The 18,664-nt window shown below is 42.5% G+C and overlaps 1 protein-coding gene across 1 annotated transcript in view; it reads left to right on the forward strand.

The window, feature by feature from the left end:
* MDN1 (midasin AAA ATPase 1) overlaps nt 1-18,664 on the forward strand; it is a 148,956-nt gene that overhangs the window by 22,939 nt on the left and 107,353 nt on the right. Inside the window, exons 8-17 of the mRNA XM_018572096.1 lie at nt 5,528-5,631; nt 6,627-6,744; nt 9,014-9,207; nt 10,584-10,665; nt 11,029-11,124; nt 11,406-11,518; nt 13,324-13,472; nt 13,701-13,761; nt 15,729-15,937; nt 17,217-17,320. Coding sequence (XP_018427598.1) covers nt 5,528-5,631; nt 6,627-6,744; nt 9,014-9,207; nt 10,584-10,665; nt 11,029-11,124; nt 11,406-11,518; nt 13,324-13,472; nt 13,701-13,761; nt 15,729-15,937; nt 17,217-17,320 — 1,230 coding nt within the window. The remainder of the gene's footprint in view (nt 1-5,527; nt 5,632-6,626; nt 6,745-9,013; nt 9,208-10,583; nt 10,666-11,028; nt 11,125-11,405; nt 11,519-13,323; nt 13,473-13,700; nt 13,762-15,728; nt 15,938-17,216; nt 17,321-18,664) is intronic.

Here is an 18,664-nt window from a genome sequence, read left to right on the forward strand (position 1 = left end):
AGGAGGATTCGGGTCTTTGGGATAAATGCCCGAAGATAGATGCCTCCTTAGCAAAGGTCTCTAAAAAGACGGATCTATCATTTGAAGATATGGGAGCATTGAAGGACCCAATGGACAGAAAGGCGGAGGCTTTGCTCAGAAAGGGATGGGAATCGGCAAGTGCTGGCTTCAAACCTGGTTTGTCCATTACTTGTGTGGCTAGGACGCTAGGGGTGTGGCTGAATTGGCTACAGGAACACCTGGAGTCGGGTACTGATCGAGATCAGTTGCTGGGTTCCCTCCCCGTGCTGAGCAAGGCAGCCGCCTACATAGCGGACACCTCGGCTGAGGCATTGAGGTACTCTGCTCGAACTACGGCATTGATCAACTCCTCCAGGAGAGCTTTGTGGCTTAAAACTTGGGCAGGAGATGCATCCTCCAAGGCAAAGTTATGCGGGCTCCCGTTTAAAGGGGACTTGCTGTTTGGCCAAGAGTTGGAGGCAATGTTGGATAGATCCGCAGACCAAGCAGCAGGGGAAAAAGTTTTTTTGCGGCCAAAGGGGTCAAAACTTCCGTAAAGAGAAGAGGGGAGTTTATGGGAAGAAACAAGACCAATCAAAAGGGTGGGCTTTTAAAAAGGGGAAGTCAAAGAGTAATTTCCTCTTTAACCCACCTCAGCAGCCCAACAAATCCCAATGACCGATTGCTCAGGGTGGGGGGGGGGAAGACTGGGGGAGTTCTTCCCGCTCTGGAGGCAACTAACCAGCAACAAATACATTTTGGAACTGGTTCAGATCGGTTACAAAATAGAGCTGACGGAAGCACCCCCGTCAAGGCTTCTGATTACTTCCCTGTCAAAAGACCAGAAGAAAGCAGAGGCAATGACAGCGGCTTTGCAAGATCTGCTGGACCAGGGGGTGATAGTGCGGGTACCCGAGTTGGAGGAGAAAAAAGGATTTTACTCCCACATCTTTTCCAGGATGAAGCCCTCAGGAAAATGCAGACTGATACTCAATCTGCAGCCTCTGAACAGGGTGGTACTGTACAAAAGATTCCGTATGGAATCGATCTTTTCAATCCGAGAGTTGATGCCCCCAGGCTCTTTTCTAGCGACTATAGATCTAAGAGACGCGTATTTTCATATTGCAGTAAGAGAGTCGTCGCAATACCTCCTAAGGTTTGCAGTGCGGGGGTCCTGCATTTTCAATACAGGGCCCTGCCTTTCGGCCTTTCCTCTTCGCCACGAATCTTTACCAAAGTGTTGGCAGAGACGAGTCCCCGCACAGACGGTAAAATTCTTGGGGTATTGGATCAATACCCAAGAAATGACCATTACTCTACCAGGGGAAAAGGTGTCACTGCTGGTGGAGGAAACACTGAGGCTGAGACTGCAGGGCGCAGTATCAGTCAGGTCAGTGATGAGAGTGGTGGGGCTTATGACGTCCGCTATCCCAGCGGTTACCTGGGCGCAGTGCCATTCCAGAACTTTACAAAATTGGCTATTGAGGGCCTGGGGAAGTCGACAACAAGACCTAGACAAAGTGGTCCACATCACGGAGGAGGCCAAGCAATCCCTCCTGTGGTGGATGGACGGTCGAAACCTCTCAGGGGGCAGGCTGTGGTGCCAGCCTGCACCGTTAGTAGTGACGACGGACGCCAGTGCCTGGAGCTGGGGAGCCCTTTGCCTGGAGCACATTTGGCAGGATACCTGGGAGCACACAGGCAGAGTCCAGTTGTCAAACTGGAGAGAGCTGAAGGCGATAGGGCTAGCTCTATGCCAGTTTCGGGAGGTCTTAGTGGGCCACCATGTAGCGGTGGCCTCGGACAATGCCGCGGCGGTAGCTTATATAAACAAGCAGGGCGGTACGTGCTCGCAGGGGCTGATGGCATTGGCGACGGAGATTCTGTCATGGGCAGAACGCAACCTCTTATCCCTGACGGCGAGACATATCAAAGGCAGCCTGAACGAACTGGCAGACTCGCTCAGCCGAACGGAGCTTCACAGGTCCGAATGGGCTCTGAATGCGAGAACGTTTGCCTGGATCACCAGCTTGTGGGGCTGCCCGTAGGTGGACCTCTTTGCAGCTGCCAACAACAGGCAGGTGGAACAATTTTTTTCCCTCTCCAGGGACGACGGTGCTCTAGGGGTAGACGCTTTGGCGCACCCGTGGAGGTTCCGTTTGTGTTACGCATTTCCCCCACTACAATTGATTCTGAATGTACTTCGGAAACTCAGAGGGGAGAGGCTGATGTTAATTTTGATAGCGCCATACTGGCAGAAGAGGCCGTGGTTCACGACACTCCTAGAGCTTTGTGTGGAGGGGCCGCTGCTTCTTCCGCCGACTGCAGACTTGCTGGTACAGGGCACGGTGAACCATCCGCAAGTACAGGCTTTAAATTTAGCTGCGTGGCTTCTGAGAGGGAGGTGCTGATGAATAAAGGGTTATCCGCACAGGTTGTCTCCACATTGTTGCACAGTAGAAAACCAGTCACAGCTGCAATTTACCTGAAAGTGTGGAGAGTCTTTTCAAGCTGGTACAACAGCCGAGGTAGACCGACGGCCGACACGGTGCCGTTGGTTTTAGATTTTCTACAGGGGGGTCCGGAAAAGGGTCTTGCCTGTAGTACACTGAAAGTACAGGTGACGGCTTTGTCTAATTTTGTAGATATTAGACTGGCAGAGGCACCTCTCATAAAAAGGTTTATGCGAGCTGTGGTAAGAATGAAACCCCCAAGGAGTAAGGTAGTGCCGAATTGGGATCTCTCGGTGGTATTCCAGGGGTTTCTCAAACAGCCTTTCGAACCCCTTCCACAACCTGACCCCTTTCGAACCCCATCCACAACCTGACGGTGAAGACGGCCCTCTTGGTAGCATTGGTTTCTGCTCGGAGAGTGAGCGAGATTCAAGCCTTCTCCATGGCTGACCCGTACTGCACCATTATGGCAGATAAAATTGTTCTACGGCCAGACCCGGCTTTTTTGCCGAAGGTGGTGCCCACCTTCCACAGGACTCGGGAGGTGGTCATTCCTTCGTTTGCAACTAACCCTACCTCTGCTGGGGAAAGGGAATGGCAGGGCATTGACGTACGCAGGTGCGTCCTGGAGTACCTTAGGGTCACGAAACCTTGGAGACGGTCGACTCGTCTCTTCGTAATATTTGGGGGTCCCACTAAAGGGAACAGTGCCACTAAAAGCACAATTGCTAGGTGGATTAAAATGGCCATAACTGTGATTTACAACGCTCAGGGCTTGGCGTTGCCAGGGTCGCTCACGGCACACTCCACTAGAGCATGGGCCACTTCATGGGCAGAGCGAGCAGGGGCTACTCCCGACCAGATCTGTAGAGCAGCCACGTGGTCCAGTTTTTCCAGACCTTCGTCAGGCATTACAGACTGGATCTCATGACCCAACAAGACCAGGCATTTGGCAGGAAGGTCCTGCAAGCTGTGGTCCCACCCTAGGAGGTAAGATTTGTCCTCGCTGATCCTCTCATGGGCTGTCCTGGAAGATGACTGGGGAAAACATGAGTTGATTACCTGATAACTCTGTTCCTAGGAATCTTCCAGGACAGCAGATTCCCGCCCTTGGTTGGTAGCCAGGGGACATCCGTGTATTGATGTTAGAGGGGATACTTTGAAATGTTTGGTAGCCTTTGGTTCTAGAGGGTACTGAATTGGGATGGAAGGAGGGGTCTATTTATTTAAATGTGGTTGATGTGTTTCCTGTTGCAGGCAGGCGAAGCCTTATCTCATGGGCTGTCCTGGAAGATTCCTGGAAACAGAGTTATCAGGTAATCCAACTCATGTTTTTGTCATTCTGCATGGGCTCCTGAAGGGTGCAGCAGCTCTTCATTCCAGCATCCCTAGGTGGCTTATGAGACAGATTGGTTTTCAAACATGTGGTCTCAAGGATCAAATCCCCCTTTTCTTGTTAATGCTCACTCTACTATGTCTGTCTGTGCCTCTTTGGGTATTTCATTTCCAGAGCTGATCTGAACCGCAATGAGAGTACCATGTCTGCACAGTAGGCGTTAGTGCAAGAAAGGCATTTGGGACCACTCTAAATGTGCATTCTGCTTTTGAATACAATTAGTAGGTGGATTGTACAGGACTCGGCAAAAGTTATGCAGGATTACCTACTTCCAGCACGCGCTTATAAATGTAAATACGCGCCGGGTCCGCCTATGTGCGAAAACAACCATTACGCCACATGCTACATATTGCTGTGAACGTCGAAGTACGAGTAATAATTGTAGACCCATCAATCATTGATGACACTAAATGTATGAGCGGTAAAAGCTTTTAAAGCGTCGTCTATGGACAATCTTAGGCATGTTAGGTTTTTTTTGATTTTGTGGGCCACGCGATTTTAAGACTTGACATGTTTGGTGTCTATTTATCCGACATGACCCCGTATTTTATATTTTATCAAAAATGTGGGTGCTGATAAATGTTTTATAAGAAAGTAGGGACAATTTTTTTTTTTCTTCAAAATGTTCGGTTCTTTTTTCATATAGTAAAAAATAAAAAACCCAGTGGTGATTAACCCCTTCGTGACGGGAGACGTACACTTTACGTCCCGCCACAAACGGACCAAATGACGAGGCGCAAAAGTCGGCATTCTGACAGCTCGTATAGATCGAGAGATATCTCTCTCAAGCTATACTGGCTTTCACTTTCAGGAATAGATACATAATGTATCTATTCCTGAAAGAAGAATGTGTCAGTTTTCTGATCATTGTTGGAACATTCAGAAAACTAGTGACAGCTGAATCCTGAACTGCTGCAGGATCAGTGTCACTAACTTATCGGCTGTTCTGAAGTTTGAAGCAGCCTGATAATCAAAAATTTATTAATTTATCAAGCAGTAATACTGAGATTAATTCACAATAACTGCTTGATATAATTAAAATATTTTTAAGTTTAAAAAAGTGTAAAAAAATAAATAAAGGGATAAATGAATCTATTTATTGCATTTTTTTTTAAGCTGTGCTGGTTTTGTAAAAAAAATACTACAAATCAAAACTGGGAAAAAAGTGTTTTTTTACGTTTTTTCCTCCTTTTTTTTATATTTTTTTTGTCCTAAGTGAGGCGTTAGACACAAATATGTGATATAAATATGTAGCCCTATCTGTCCTCTAAAAAAAACAATATATAATATGTGTGGGTGCACTTTGTAAGAAAGTATATTACTGACGTGGAAGAATCACACAGCAAAAATGTCAAAAGTGTGCCAGTAATTTACGAACAGAAACGAAAAACAAGCCCAGTCATGAAGGGGTTAAATACCTCCAAAAGAAAGCTCTATCTGTCCCTAAAATTTTTTTATAAAATTAATTTCAGTACAACGTTGCATGACGAAATATATTTCAGTTAACATACTGCAGGGCTGAACACTGAAAAATGGCCTGGACAGGAAGGGGGTTTAACACCACGGTCAGCAAGTGGTTAAGAGCACATTTATATTTCGGGCCCTAAATATGAAGTTTATATTAGTGCATGTAGATTTTGTATTCTAATTGACCCTTTTTTATTTGATTTTTAAATAGATATCCGTGTTAATTCCTATTTTGGAAAATGGTGAATTGGTAGTTCCTGGAAGAGGAGACTGCATAAAAGTGGCTCCAGGTTTTCAGCTGTTTGCCACCAGGAGGTAATTTGCTTCATTTTTGTACCATACCTGTTTGCATGCTTAATGCCCAAGCTATTGCAAGGGGCAGTTTTAAAAATGGAAAGTTCAGTAAACCATAGCAACTGCCAAGTTATAGTTTTCCCATTGTCAGATTAGCTAAGAAAATAATTTTGATTAGCATTTTTGCTCTAGTGCCCTTGCCTTTTTTGATTGGGATAGGAGCATAAGATATATATCTTGTATAACTGATGATTTTTAGTTATAGTTTGATCTTATAAGAACCATGTTTGTGTTTACAGGCAGGAGGTGAAAAATACGTTAATTGCAGTAAACTTCCAGTTATCCGGCAGCCACGGGGATCGATAAAATAAATTTAGTTGCTAACAACATTTTTTAGTGTGTGCATGTCTATCGAGCAACCGCAAAAAAAAACAAAACAGGATGTATATCCTTTTTTTTTTATTTCTTTTTGCTTCAATGGCAAATAATGGGGAGCTTACTGTATGAAGAAAAATCATGCTTGCCCAGTTTGTCAGTATGGTATGTTGAGATGAATAGTTTTTTGCACATCTCTACAGTATTGTGTTGGGTACAAGCTCCAAAAGGCTTAAGTGGGAGGATGTAAAGTTTTCTGCTTTTGTTCAAGAGCTAGAGTAAAGATGGGAAGAAACAAATGTAACTGGATAGGTCATATTCATAAGGATTGGGGTGAGCCTAGGTTTAGTGAAACAATGTTATAATCTCCTAAATTATATTGGTAGTTGTTTAGAGCTCATGTTGGTGTCTTTAAGCCACTGGAGTTCATAAAAATGATCCAAGAAGAGACTACATGCTAATGGAATTTTATCTGTCATGGCAATGGAAAACCAGTTCCTCCATTCTGATAATTTTAGGTTATTCTGCTCTTCATTCTTTTTTGAATGGAATTACTGTTGTATTCTTGTTTCATTATATTTACTGTACATGTATGTTGTATTTTTCTAAAGAATTGTTTTTTTTTTCTTTTCATTTTTTAGGTTACTCAGCTCTAGTACTGGTGTCTGGTACAGACCACCAAATAGCCATGCCTTGTTACTTGATAAATACTGGACCAAAATACAAGTGGATAACATGAGCAGAAGCGAACTAAAAGAGGTGCAGTGGCAATACAGCAATTTTATATTAGTAGCTGTATATTGTTTTCCCTCTAGTAATGCATCTACAACTAATTGACTTTTCCCTCATTTTAAATAGCTTCTGCCGAGTTGTTCGAAACATTGTGTACTTTTTGTACAAGCATTTGTTTTGTACTTAAATTGTACCTGTCACAAACCTGGGAACTTCACATATCATAAGCAGATGTTACATATGATGTATATATCAATTTACCTATGCAGCTTAAATTATAGGCTAAACTCAACTTTAACCGTGTTTTTTTTAACTGTTTTTGGGGGGGGGTGGGCACGCGCCTTCGGGTAAATATCAGGGGTCTAAAAAGAAATTGAGAAATTGAGGACACAGAGTCCTCGATCTCTCTTTCTGCAGCCTCAGCACTGAATGAATGGAAAGCACTCAATACAGAGGCTTCGCAATCATTTACAAATTGGTAGGTGAAAATGTTTACCATCATCCAGATATGAATGGGTAGAAGCCTCGGTAGTGAGCTGCTCCTGCCTATTAAGAAACCCATGAATGAACAGGAAGTGATGTAAAGCACTTCATATTTATTTATAACTAGGGGCACATTACTATGTGTCCCCAGTTGTTTACAAACTGGAGTAATCAGCGATCACTCCAGTGGGTTTGTTGCACACAGAGGTTCGGTGAATATCACAGATATTACCCAATCCACCGCTCGGCCATCCTGACCTGCTTGGCATACACGGATCACAGCGCCTGGCGATCCTGGATTTGATAGCTGGCGGCTTTGCTCACTGCTCGGCCATCCTGAATGTCACGGCTCCCTCCTCCTCCTCCTCCCACCCCCTCCCATTTGATGCCCGCTGCCTCAGCCCATAGAGGTGGTGGAGAGCAGCGGGGATCAGAGGATTAATAGATCTCAGTATGGAGCTGCTCCAGGCGTGGGTAGGAGAGGCTGTTCGATGGTGGAATGGTAAAAGCCACCGATGTATGGCATACTGATGTGGCCAGCTGCAGGCGGTTGTGTTACACCGTATGCCATATGCCACTCCCATTAAGATTGGTGATTAATATTCCCAAACTAGAACTGAGGTTTTCTTTAAAGTCTTCATTAAAGCTTATTGTCCAAACTGTTCAGCGCTTAGCAGACGTTTCTCACTTCACAGGGGACCAGAGCAAAGGTTCAATACAGTTGCACTGAAGGGGATGCTGTTCAATCACAGGCTGGGATCCTTCAGAAGACATGAAAAGAAGGAAAAAAAAACAGCTCCCAGTCTTCGTTTTATTACTGTTTGTTTATTAATTAATATAAGAAATCAAGAATGATACTCGCAAATATCCGTCTGTAAACGGCTTGTAAATCATGCCTTACAGCAGAGAATGTGTTACAAGACTGACCGGACTGTGAAGCATCTTAAAAGGTGAAAATGACAGGGTTAATGCACTTCAGTGGTTAAACCATCTTCATCAGAACCAGATATATATTGTTTAACCCAGTCGTTTTCACTGTTTCCTATGATGCTCTGAAGTCCGGTCGCTCTTGTGACACATGTTCTCTGCTGTAATGCATGATTTTTACAGACAAGCTGTTTACAGACGGATGTTTGTATCATTCTTGCTTTCTTATATTAATAAACACAAAGTAATAAACGGAGATGTTTTTGTTCTTTTCATGTCTTCAGTAAGGCTCCATTCACAAATGGCGTTCGCGTTTCCTGCACAGTGTTCCGCGCGCAAGACATTGCGGGACGAAAACACTAATATTTTGAATCCACATGGATGCTGCTCGTTTGCCGCTATTGAATAGCCGCGAACCTGTGGAATCCGCCGGTTTAATGCGCAGTCCTCGCAATTGTGTGAACAATGCAGATTAAAGTGCATTGTATTCTCTGTTTAGAGCGGCTCCACACGTATCCATACAGCCGAATACGCGCGGACAGCCACTCATTGTGAATGGAGCCTAAAGCTGCTCAAAGCTTGCTGAAAGCTTTGTACAGCAAGCTTTGCATACTGTTCTTATACAAACTGAAGACTGTTTGGCCTTAATGTTATGGTGTTGGAGAGGGGCTGCTGAATGTGTACGTTTTCATCTTACACCCTAAATATGGGTGTAATCTGAAACATGGTCTGAAAGATAGAATGGACCTCTAAGACATTTTGATGACATTTTTAATTCTGGAAGTAGAAATGATTTACAATTTTATTTATTGATCATACATAAGAAAACATTGCTGGACATATTACAGGAATGTTTAACACAGTGATGAATATTTCCCATTTATAGGTGCTTCATCAACTTTATCCCAACTTGGATCTGGTTACTGATCGGTTGCTAGACATATACATTCAGCTTACAGGAGATAAGCATCAGACATTGTCAATCCTTCACTCTGATAGTTCTTTGGAGTCCGCCTTTCTTCAAGGCCCAAAGGCAGAAGACAAGAAACCAAATCTTGAAGGTAGAGGATTGTCACTAAGGTAAGTGTTCTATAATCTGTTATTTAAATGATATCTGTGTTAGAAGTGCGTTGATACCCGAGTCTGTTACTACAAAAAAGCTTGTACAAACTTATTTCTCTTGCATTGGGCACACTGTAGACAGCAGTGCGTGCTGAGGGCCAGTTCACACCAATTGCGTTCCAGAGCATTAGCAGTTGGAATGCACTGTAATCACACACTGAACTCCCCCCTTCATTCTGGGGCGGGAGGGGGCGTAGCTGTGCATTGAAGTCAATGGCGCCGCAACCCCCGCCCGCAGTACGATCGGACGCGTTCCGGTCCAATGCACACGCAAATAAAGCGGAATGTAGCATTTTTTTTGCATTTGCACTCGACTGGAACGCAGGCAATGTATTGCTACGAGTCCGATAGCACTGCGGGGTGTGTGGCCACAGTGCCATTGACTTAAGTGCACTGCCACGCCCCCTCCTGCCAATGAAGGGGGGGGTGTTTAGAGTGCGATTACAGTGTTTTCCACCAGCTACCGCTCTGGTATGCACCGAAGTTGGTGTCAACGGGCCCTGAATGCCACTTTAAAGCAAGAGGTGTAAAATGTATAGAGACACATCATATTTGTCGGTGTCCATATTTATTTAAAAACTAAAAACCACTTAAACTCAAATTTTTTTTTTTTTTAAACCTTCGTAAAACCGAGCACTTGGCTATAAAAAAAAAGACCTAAAGATAAATCCCTAAATTTGTAAACGATTATGCATAATTATACCGGTGTATATCTGTCTTTGCATTCTTCATAACCATGTGGCAGCAGCCATTTCTTTTTTTATTTAACCGCTTGAAGGTGTTTACACCCCCTTCCTGGCCAGACCATTTTTCAGTATTTAGCGCTGCGGTACTTTGACATTTATTCGTTCATACAACGCTGTACTGAAATGATTTTTATACCTTTTTTGGGGAGACAGATGGAGCTTTATTTTGGTGGTATTTAATCACCACTGCGGTTTGAATTTTTTACTATATTTAGGAAACAATTATTCTTACCCATATTTTTGGTAAAATATAAAAGACGGGGTCACGTCGGCTAAATAGACACCAAACATGTCAAGCTTAAAAATTGCGCGCACCTGCAAAATCGCAAAAAACTACCATACCCAAAATTGACCATAGGCGATGCTTTAAAAGCTTTTACAGCTCATCAGTTTAGGGTTATCAGTGACTGATGGCCCTAAAATTATTGCTCTTACTGTGACGTTTGCAGCGATATGTAATGGGCGCAATTGTTGTTTTCGCAGGCCTTCCTTGTAGTACATATTTGGTAAAACAGATGACGAATAAGAATTTTGTGGAGTAAATAACTTGAGTAGTAGTTTTATGAACATGTCCCCTTTTTTTTGCAGAGACTTGTTGAAGTGGTGTAACAGAATTGCCTATAACTTTGATGGCTCCTCATCAAGCACTGCTTTGAATATATTCTATGAGGTAACATAAATTGGTGCATTATATACTTATTATTTAAGCAGCATTTTACATACTGTTGATTCACATCCCTGCTCTTAAGGAGCTTTCAATTTGTGGTCTCTCACATGCACACGCATACTAAGGTCAATTTAGACAGGAGTCAATTAACCTACCACCTTGTTTCTGGAGTGTGGGAGGAAACCCACTCAAGCACAGGGAAAATATTTTAAACTCAATGCATATAGTTCCTTGGTCAGGATTCAAACTGAGGATCCCAGTGCTGCCCGGCACTAATCCTCACAACCACTGTACTGCCTCATAGTACTGCTGTAACCTGTTGTATAAATAGAGAAGCTTAACTGTTTTTTGTGTTTTGTGTACCAGGCCCTTGACTGCTTCACTGCCATGCTTTCTAAACCAGCAACCAGACTCAAGATGGCTGAAATAATTGGAAGCAAATTAAATATTTCTAAGCAAAAAGTAAGTAGTTCAATGCACCTATTCTGTAAAACAGGCCACAGCATTGATTTCTCATTCATTTACATGTTTTACAAGGAGGTTATGTGTTCACTGTACTACTTTAAAGGATGGGCAAGAATAGGATTAGCTCTTAATCAAGCACCTCACCATATATTTCAGTGGGAATGCTCCTAAACACAGGCAGTGCATTAGGAACTCAAAAGCATTTCAGCTGCGCTGTACCCCTTTCTTGATTAGCTAATTAATCCTGTCAACTCATACGTGTGTTTATATCATTATAGGCAGAATTTTACTGCCAGCTTTATAAGCCGGAAATTGTTATCCGGGAGTTGGATGTCTCTGTTGGAAGAGTGGAGATGCTTAGAAAACAAACTGATACTATTCGTCTTCAAAAGTAAGTTGTGTATATTTACTCTCATAGTAACTTAGTATATGTTTGCCTTTTCTGCAAGATGTTTCCTAATATCTGCAGGCTCTAGAGGTTTGCAAATTGACTGCTCAAACTGTTTGAACTGTTGATTCAAAAACGTCCGGCTCCTTAAGTGGTGCAGCAGCTATGTTCTTGGTATCGTTTTAAACAGCCGGCGATGGCTGTCCCAGATACAAGCCATTCGACGGCTATACAGCAGTCCAATCTCTTGTGTGGTGGAGTGTTTGCCCTTCCACGCCTCTGGCTACCCTGGGCTCTACTGACTCCTGGGCGGGACCTACACAGCGGGTCTCTCCTCTTTGATCGGAGTGAGATTGGCACACTCCCAGCCGCTGATTCGCCCCGTATCACAGGACCCAGGAGTGATGTGTTATACTTTTTCTCTGGCTCCTGTACCCAAGAGAAGAAGCTGGTGAATCAGATTGCTGCTTCATCAGCGTCTGTGGGGTCCCTAGGTTACATTAGGGGTTTAGCAGACATCTGATGCCTCCATAAAGAGGACCTGTGACATCCTATTTGCTATTATATAGGGGGCTTGTTAGTCCCCTATGTGATTGCAATAAAGTTAAGTGTAAAAAAATTAAAGTCGCAAATATTTTTTAATACCTTAAGGAATCTTTCGCTGCCAAGGCCTTTTTTTTGGTTTTTGCACGCATTATATAATCCACATTTTAGGCTTAAAAATACTTCAAACCCCCAAACGTTATATATTTTTTGAGCCCCCTCTGTGATAGCATATTGGTGGTGACAGGTCCTCAAGGCGATACTGGGGGTCTTTTGGACCCCCAGTATCACCTGTCCACTTTAAATAAGCTATTGAAGTGCATATCCCGTCCCGTAGAAGTGATCTGCCAGCAGCTGAGTCGCCAGAATCGCTCAGTGAGCGCATTAATTCTAGGCCATCAATTACTGGTAATCACTAAACTGATGAGCAGTAAAAGCTTTTAAAGCATTGCCTATGGGAAATTTTGGGTATTGTAGTTTTTTTGCAGTGTCACAGGCGATCACAATTTTAAGGCTTGACATGTTTATCTATTTTTCCGACAAGACCCCATCTTTTATATTTTACCAAAAAATGGGTATTATATTCTGTTTCTGTGCACTAAATTTTAATTTTTCTGTATTTTAGCCTAAAAATATTGGTTTGATAAACATTTGTGCAAATACCGTGCAACAAAAAAAAATTGCAACTAGCATTTTTTTTATTCTACAGGGTCTCTGCTTTCAGAAAATATATCATTGTTTGGGGGTGTTAGGGTTTTTGTGTGCGCAAATATTAAGGAAAATGGTGAAGACTTTCCTGGTGGCCATTGCCCCTGAGAAAAAAGAAAATCTTAAATTTTAAAGCTGTCCGAGCAAGAGGTGAGGGTAATCCTTCAAATGGGGACAAATATTCTGAGGACAACTGTCTAAGGTGGGAATTGCCCTTCCTGTTGCTTCTCCAAGACAGGTAGTGAAGAGAAATCTTCACAGCAGAAGTTAACGTTAAAACATTTAAACCCTCCCTACTCTATCCAAAGCTAAAAAAAAAAAAAAATTGGGCTATAATACACTGTTTTTCCCTATATGTTTATCTCCAACATTAATTGGTAAAGATTCCTCTAATAGTTCTCTTTTTGCTGATAACTTGAGGGAAGCATGGTTGTGCACCACAGGGCCTTTCACTGTAAAAAAAATTTTTTAATATATATTTAAAATAGTTCAGGTAATTTTTTCAATTCTGCATATTTGGGATTCAACATTTCTCTACTTCTGTGTCTTCTTTACAGGGAGAAGATTACATTTGCTGCCACGCGACCTTCTACAATATTGATTGAACAGATTGCAGTGTGTGTCAATAAAGGAGAGCCTGTATTGTTGGTGGGAGAAACTGGCACTGGCAAAACCTCCACAGTCCAATATCTTGCTCATGTTGCAGGTAATGTGTGTGTTTTTTATAAAGACCAGGGTTAATTTTTTCACATTTAAATTAGATTGGAAAATAATGAAAGAAATATATTGTAGCTCTGTTTCACTGCTGGAAAGACATGAATTTGTGGCAATACAAGAATATCCATTTGTAAAGAATATGAAAATTGAGATTTAGAAATGTTGCTAGCACATCATATCACATCACTTTTGTTCTCTTGCCTCTGTTCATATGCAGGTCAGCGCCTACGTATTGTGAATATGAACCAGCAGAGTGATACAGCAGATCTCTTAGGAGGGTAAGTGAATTGTACACTGCCTTGCCTATAACAGTGAATAAGATGAACAGCAATATGTTGTGTATAAACCTTCCATCTAGTGACATTTAGTTCAATGGGAATTACATAGGACGCTCATGTACAATGCAGCTAGATAAACCCGCAAGACTGAAAACGGTGCCAATCATGTCTGGTGTCATCTGCATTCCTCCTCATCTCATGTGTACTGGTTATGTGGTCTCTATTGCATATCACCTATAAAGACCTGTCCTGTGAAACCTATACAAACTGCAATTACAGATTTCCTTCTGCAAATAATAGATAATGAAGTCTAATGTATAAATGAGATCTGGGAACTGAAGTATTATCAATAATAAAATATAGCTTTTAATCCTATGAGCTCAAATATATACTGTATTCAGACATGTACTATTAAAAAAAATCCATGGAGCCCCAACGGAATTGAAAATCTAGGTAAATGTCAATCAAAAAGAATTTATAATTGCTTTCTCAGATCCTCCTAAAGCTCGTCTCTAGGGCCAAGTATATTGAAACTGCATTAAGAACCGAGTACTTCCATTTAAGTACTTCCATACAGAAAGTTCGAAATTGCGAGATGGAGTGTTAGTACTTTCACTTGGTTTTTAACATCTGTCACTCAAGTACCTTGGTTCTCAACTGATTGGTCGTGACACAAAAGTGGGTCGCAACCCCCTGTTCAGTGGGTCGCCACATGTCTTCCACTTTTCTAGGCGAGAGGCTCCTTAGCCTCCCCCTAGCACAGCACTGTCGGTTCTCACGCCAAGCAGCCATTCAAAATATGCTGCCCAGTGCCGAGTGTCCGCTTGAGGTGGGGTGGGATGGGGTTATGGCTGTGAGGGAGCTCCATTCATTGCTTACAGCTCCCTCATATGTCCTGTAGAGGTGCCTGGACCGGAGTGGTGTCACATTCTGGCTCCCAGCACCTGTACAGGGCATGCAAGGGAGCTGTACCAGCAATGCACATATGGATGGACAGGCTTTGGCAGTGCATCAACAAACCGGAAAGTAACAATTTTGTTTCCCATCCCCTATGCTTTGGGCTTTAATCCAGTAACTGGAAACTTGTAATTGGGGGAAAGGGGTTTAGAGTTACTGCCATCACACAGGTAAAAAAAACTAACAAACAATAAAAGGTGTGCTGCAGTTTTGTTGGGAGAGTGTGGATTAGTATATGGCACAATATTGATCAAGTACAGGATCTTCTATGGAGGAGTCAGTCCGCTTACCCAATGTCCCAAAGCATGTAGTAAAGGATGCTGTGGAGCCAGAGTAGTTATCCTTTATGACATAGTATTGAGACAAAGGCATCTCCAACTTATGATCTGCACCCTCTCGAAGGTGTGCCGCCAGCGCTCACTAACACACACACACACACACACACACACACACACACACACTGCATTAAAGGATAGGTTCACTTTTCCAAGTAATTTGGGAAAATGGATTTACCTGCTCAAATCTCTGGGTGTATTATCTGTATCCTATACTGCTGTCCAGTGCAGCCCTGCGCCACTCACCTGACCGCACTGACAAACCAGAAGCGCTACTTAGCACGTTAAATACGTTTTTTTTCTGTTTTTGTTTTTTAACATTTATTTCCACACCTTTGGGTATTCAGAAAAAGCATTGAAATAAATAAGGCTTTGAATGTGGTTCTCAGCATCTATTTAAAGGTATTTATGAGGGACTAACTGTGGACATAGAAGTTTAAAGATGGTAAAGTTGCATGCTGACGCAAATGTGACCTTTTTGTTTTAGGACTGTGTATATGCTTTTCAAGCTCATAAGGTTAAAAGCTATGTTTTACAGATGGGGCATTATATGTTTTTACATAGGTGGGGTATTTCTATATACTATGGTTAATTTTGAATAGTAAATCCATTCCCCCTATATAATTTACACATATTAAACATAATTTCTTTTTTTCTTCTTGTTTGTTCTTTTAGTTACAAGCCCGTAGATCATAGACTAATATGGCTTCCAATGCGAGAAGATTTTGAAGAGCTTTTTACTCAGACATTCTCTAGAAAGCAAAACAAAACTTTTCTGGGACACATACAGACATGCTATAAGCAAAAGAGATGGCAAGACCTGCTGAAATTAATGCAGCATATTGTGAAAAATGCCATGACTAAGGTTCAGGGTGCAGAGTCAGGTAAGTGGAACAATTCCTAATTGGAGTAAGCTGCCTGAGGTTTAATTTTTAGTTTTTTTTTTTGTATGGTTTATTTATTATTCCCATCGTGATAAAGTTGTTGGTATAATGTTTTGACTATTGTTCAATAGAAGCACAGCAAAATTCAGAAAAGGAAATATGTTAGTATACGAACTCTATACTTTAAATTAGGGATTCACTGATGCCAGTTATTCCGTATCGAGTACCGATCTTTATTTTTATTTTTTGTTCTCGCCTTTCCTGAGTTCCATGAAGGAAGGCGTGCTATGACTGATTAGCTGGGAATAGAGCACCATTCTCCTTGGTGATATATACACTGAGTGGCCAGATTATTATGACCACCTGAAGTTTGTAGGCAAATTAGCTATAATTTCGCGCTGAAGTTGCTAGAGGAATTCCCCTACCTAAACTGTAATAATCTATCCCTCCCCCTAACTGCTTACCTATCTTAATCCACACATACATTTTCTCTTGTCAGCTTGCATGCTGAAGGATAAAAAAAGACTTATTTTCCCCATCTACACTAAACTGCATGGATGGAGAAAGCTCCCGTGCCAGCTATAGTACTTGAGCAGCCTCCGTATCCTTAGCTGCCTAAATACCCGAATAGTGACTGCATATAGATAGGGTGTAGTCACTCTTTGGCTGTGAGTTTTCCCACCTGGCTCAGTTGATTTTTAAACATACTTCATTTCAGGTTTGGTGGTGCTTGTAGGGCCACCCATGGCTTGAATTTCAGCTAATTGTAGCACTGTGACTGTGTTTTAGTCTCTGATGAAAACCTCTTCAGTGCTGGCCACACCTGCTCACTATGTCACCATTTGCGTGAATGGCAAGGATCTCAAGTCTCGATATTTGGCCCTGTGCAGATCCTGTGTGCAGGCACAACCAGTGCTAAAGAGATTTTCTTTGGACCAGCGGAGAAGGGGGTGGCCTTGGAACTAAGATAAGCAAGGGGGGGGGGGCTTGATCATTTGGCATTTTAACAGCGCATAAGATGCTGTTCTGATGTTTGTAGGTAGATGCTACCTTTTTGATAAGTATTAGTATAAATGTGTCCTTTTGATCATGGTTCTGTTTTTAAACAATTTGTGTATGATGACCTGCGCTACACAAAATAACTTGCAAAATTATTTTCACCATTGTTTTAGTGGTGGTTAACCTGGGAATAGGGTTGGACCTTTTATTACCCTTTAGTAAATACTATAGTAACTAATTTCTCCATCTCAAATCTTGAGCATTATCTCCTTTGTTCCAGAGTACTTGTTGAAGAAAAAATGGGAAACCTTTTCATTGCGTCTAAATCAAGCCCAGCAGCAAATGAGGATGACAGAAAATGCTGTACTATTTGCATTTGTCGAGGTAAGTTTTCTTATTAACCACTTCAAGACCAGGTGTTTAGACCCCCTTCCTGGCCAGGCCATTTTTCAGTGTTCAGCGCTGCGATACTTTGACTGACGTTTATATTAACAGGCTATAATTACTTTTTCTACTTAGACCTGTTAACACCTTTACCTTTTATGTGTTTTTTCGCTAATCTGTTTCCCCATTGAATTCCATGGACACATGAAAACTTGTCAACCTGCCTATGTGCATTAGCAGAGCAATGCGATGTTCATTTTAGATTTAAACGTGCATTATAGTGCACTTTGATGTGTGTAGACCTGCAGGTAACATGCATTTTGATGAATTTCAATATAAAAAGCTAAAGCAAAACACAGCGGTGTTAATCCAATCAAGGCGCGCACACACTTGACACACTCACACTCTCTCCCTCTCTCCTGGCTTTGTAAAAATTATTCCTAGTACATAATTACAGAATGCAAGTATATTTAAAAATATTGTATTTTGCCAAAACTTAGCACTGATCACCTCTTATTGCAGAGTCTCAGACTGTGGGATGTTAAAGGAGAACTATGGGGTCAGTGTTTTTCCCCATAGTTCCCCATAGTTCCCCATAGTTCTCAGGGTAACGGGAGGACACAAACTAGCGTCCTCCCGTTACCCTAAGCTCAGTATACCGCGAGCTACAGCTCACGGTATACTGAGACGCCGGAGCGGATCCCGACGTAGATGACGGGATCTGCCCAGCTGCGTGAGTGACAGCTGGCTCTGCCTATCTAGAGGCAGAGCCAGCTGTACCCGCCCCCTCCCCCGTCCGTTCTGCCAGTCAGCGCTGGCAGATGGGAGAGGGGAATCCAGCCCTCCCCCTGTCACGGCAGAGAGCCGTGACAGGATCGAGAGTTGAGCGAACCTGGTATGTGTTCGCTCACCTCCCGATCTACTGAGCCGACCTGTGACAGTCTCATTGTCACAGGTCGGCTAGAACTATGAGGTGAGTGGAAATCACTCATCTCATAGTTCTCCTTTAAGTTGAGTCGTTTGAAACTCCCCTGATTTAACAATCACATGTCTATTTGGAATAAAGCTCTGCTCCCTTAATTTAACACTATACCTGATCCAGGGGGCCTAAGTTGTCAGAGGTGTCACATGCATGGGCCACTGTTATTTAGGGATGGGTCGATATGTTCCTTCTCTAGTCTACAAATGGAATTTAATTTGCCTAATCATTTGTTTCGCTATTTGCAAGTACGTCACACTGCTAAAGCCCATCTCCCATTATTTCCATCTACATTTTTAGATAATACCCTTTTTGATGTCTTTACTGCCCCTAGCACCACTAAATTGATCTCCTCTCCAACATAC

The sequence above is a fragment of the Nanorana parkeri genome, unplaced genomic scaffold, assembly GCF_000935625.1.
Source record: "Nanorana parkeri isolate BGI_ZX_2015 unplaced genomic scaffold, ASM93562v1 scaffold1937, whole genome shotgun sequence".
Taxonomy (NCBI): Eukaryota; Metazoa; Chordata; class Amphibia; order Anura; family Dicroglossidae; genus Nanorana; species Nanorana parkeri.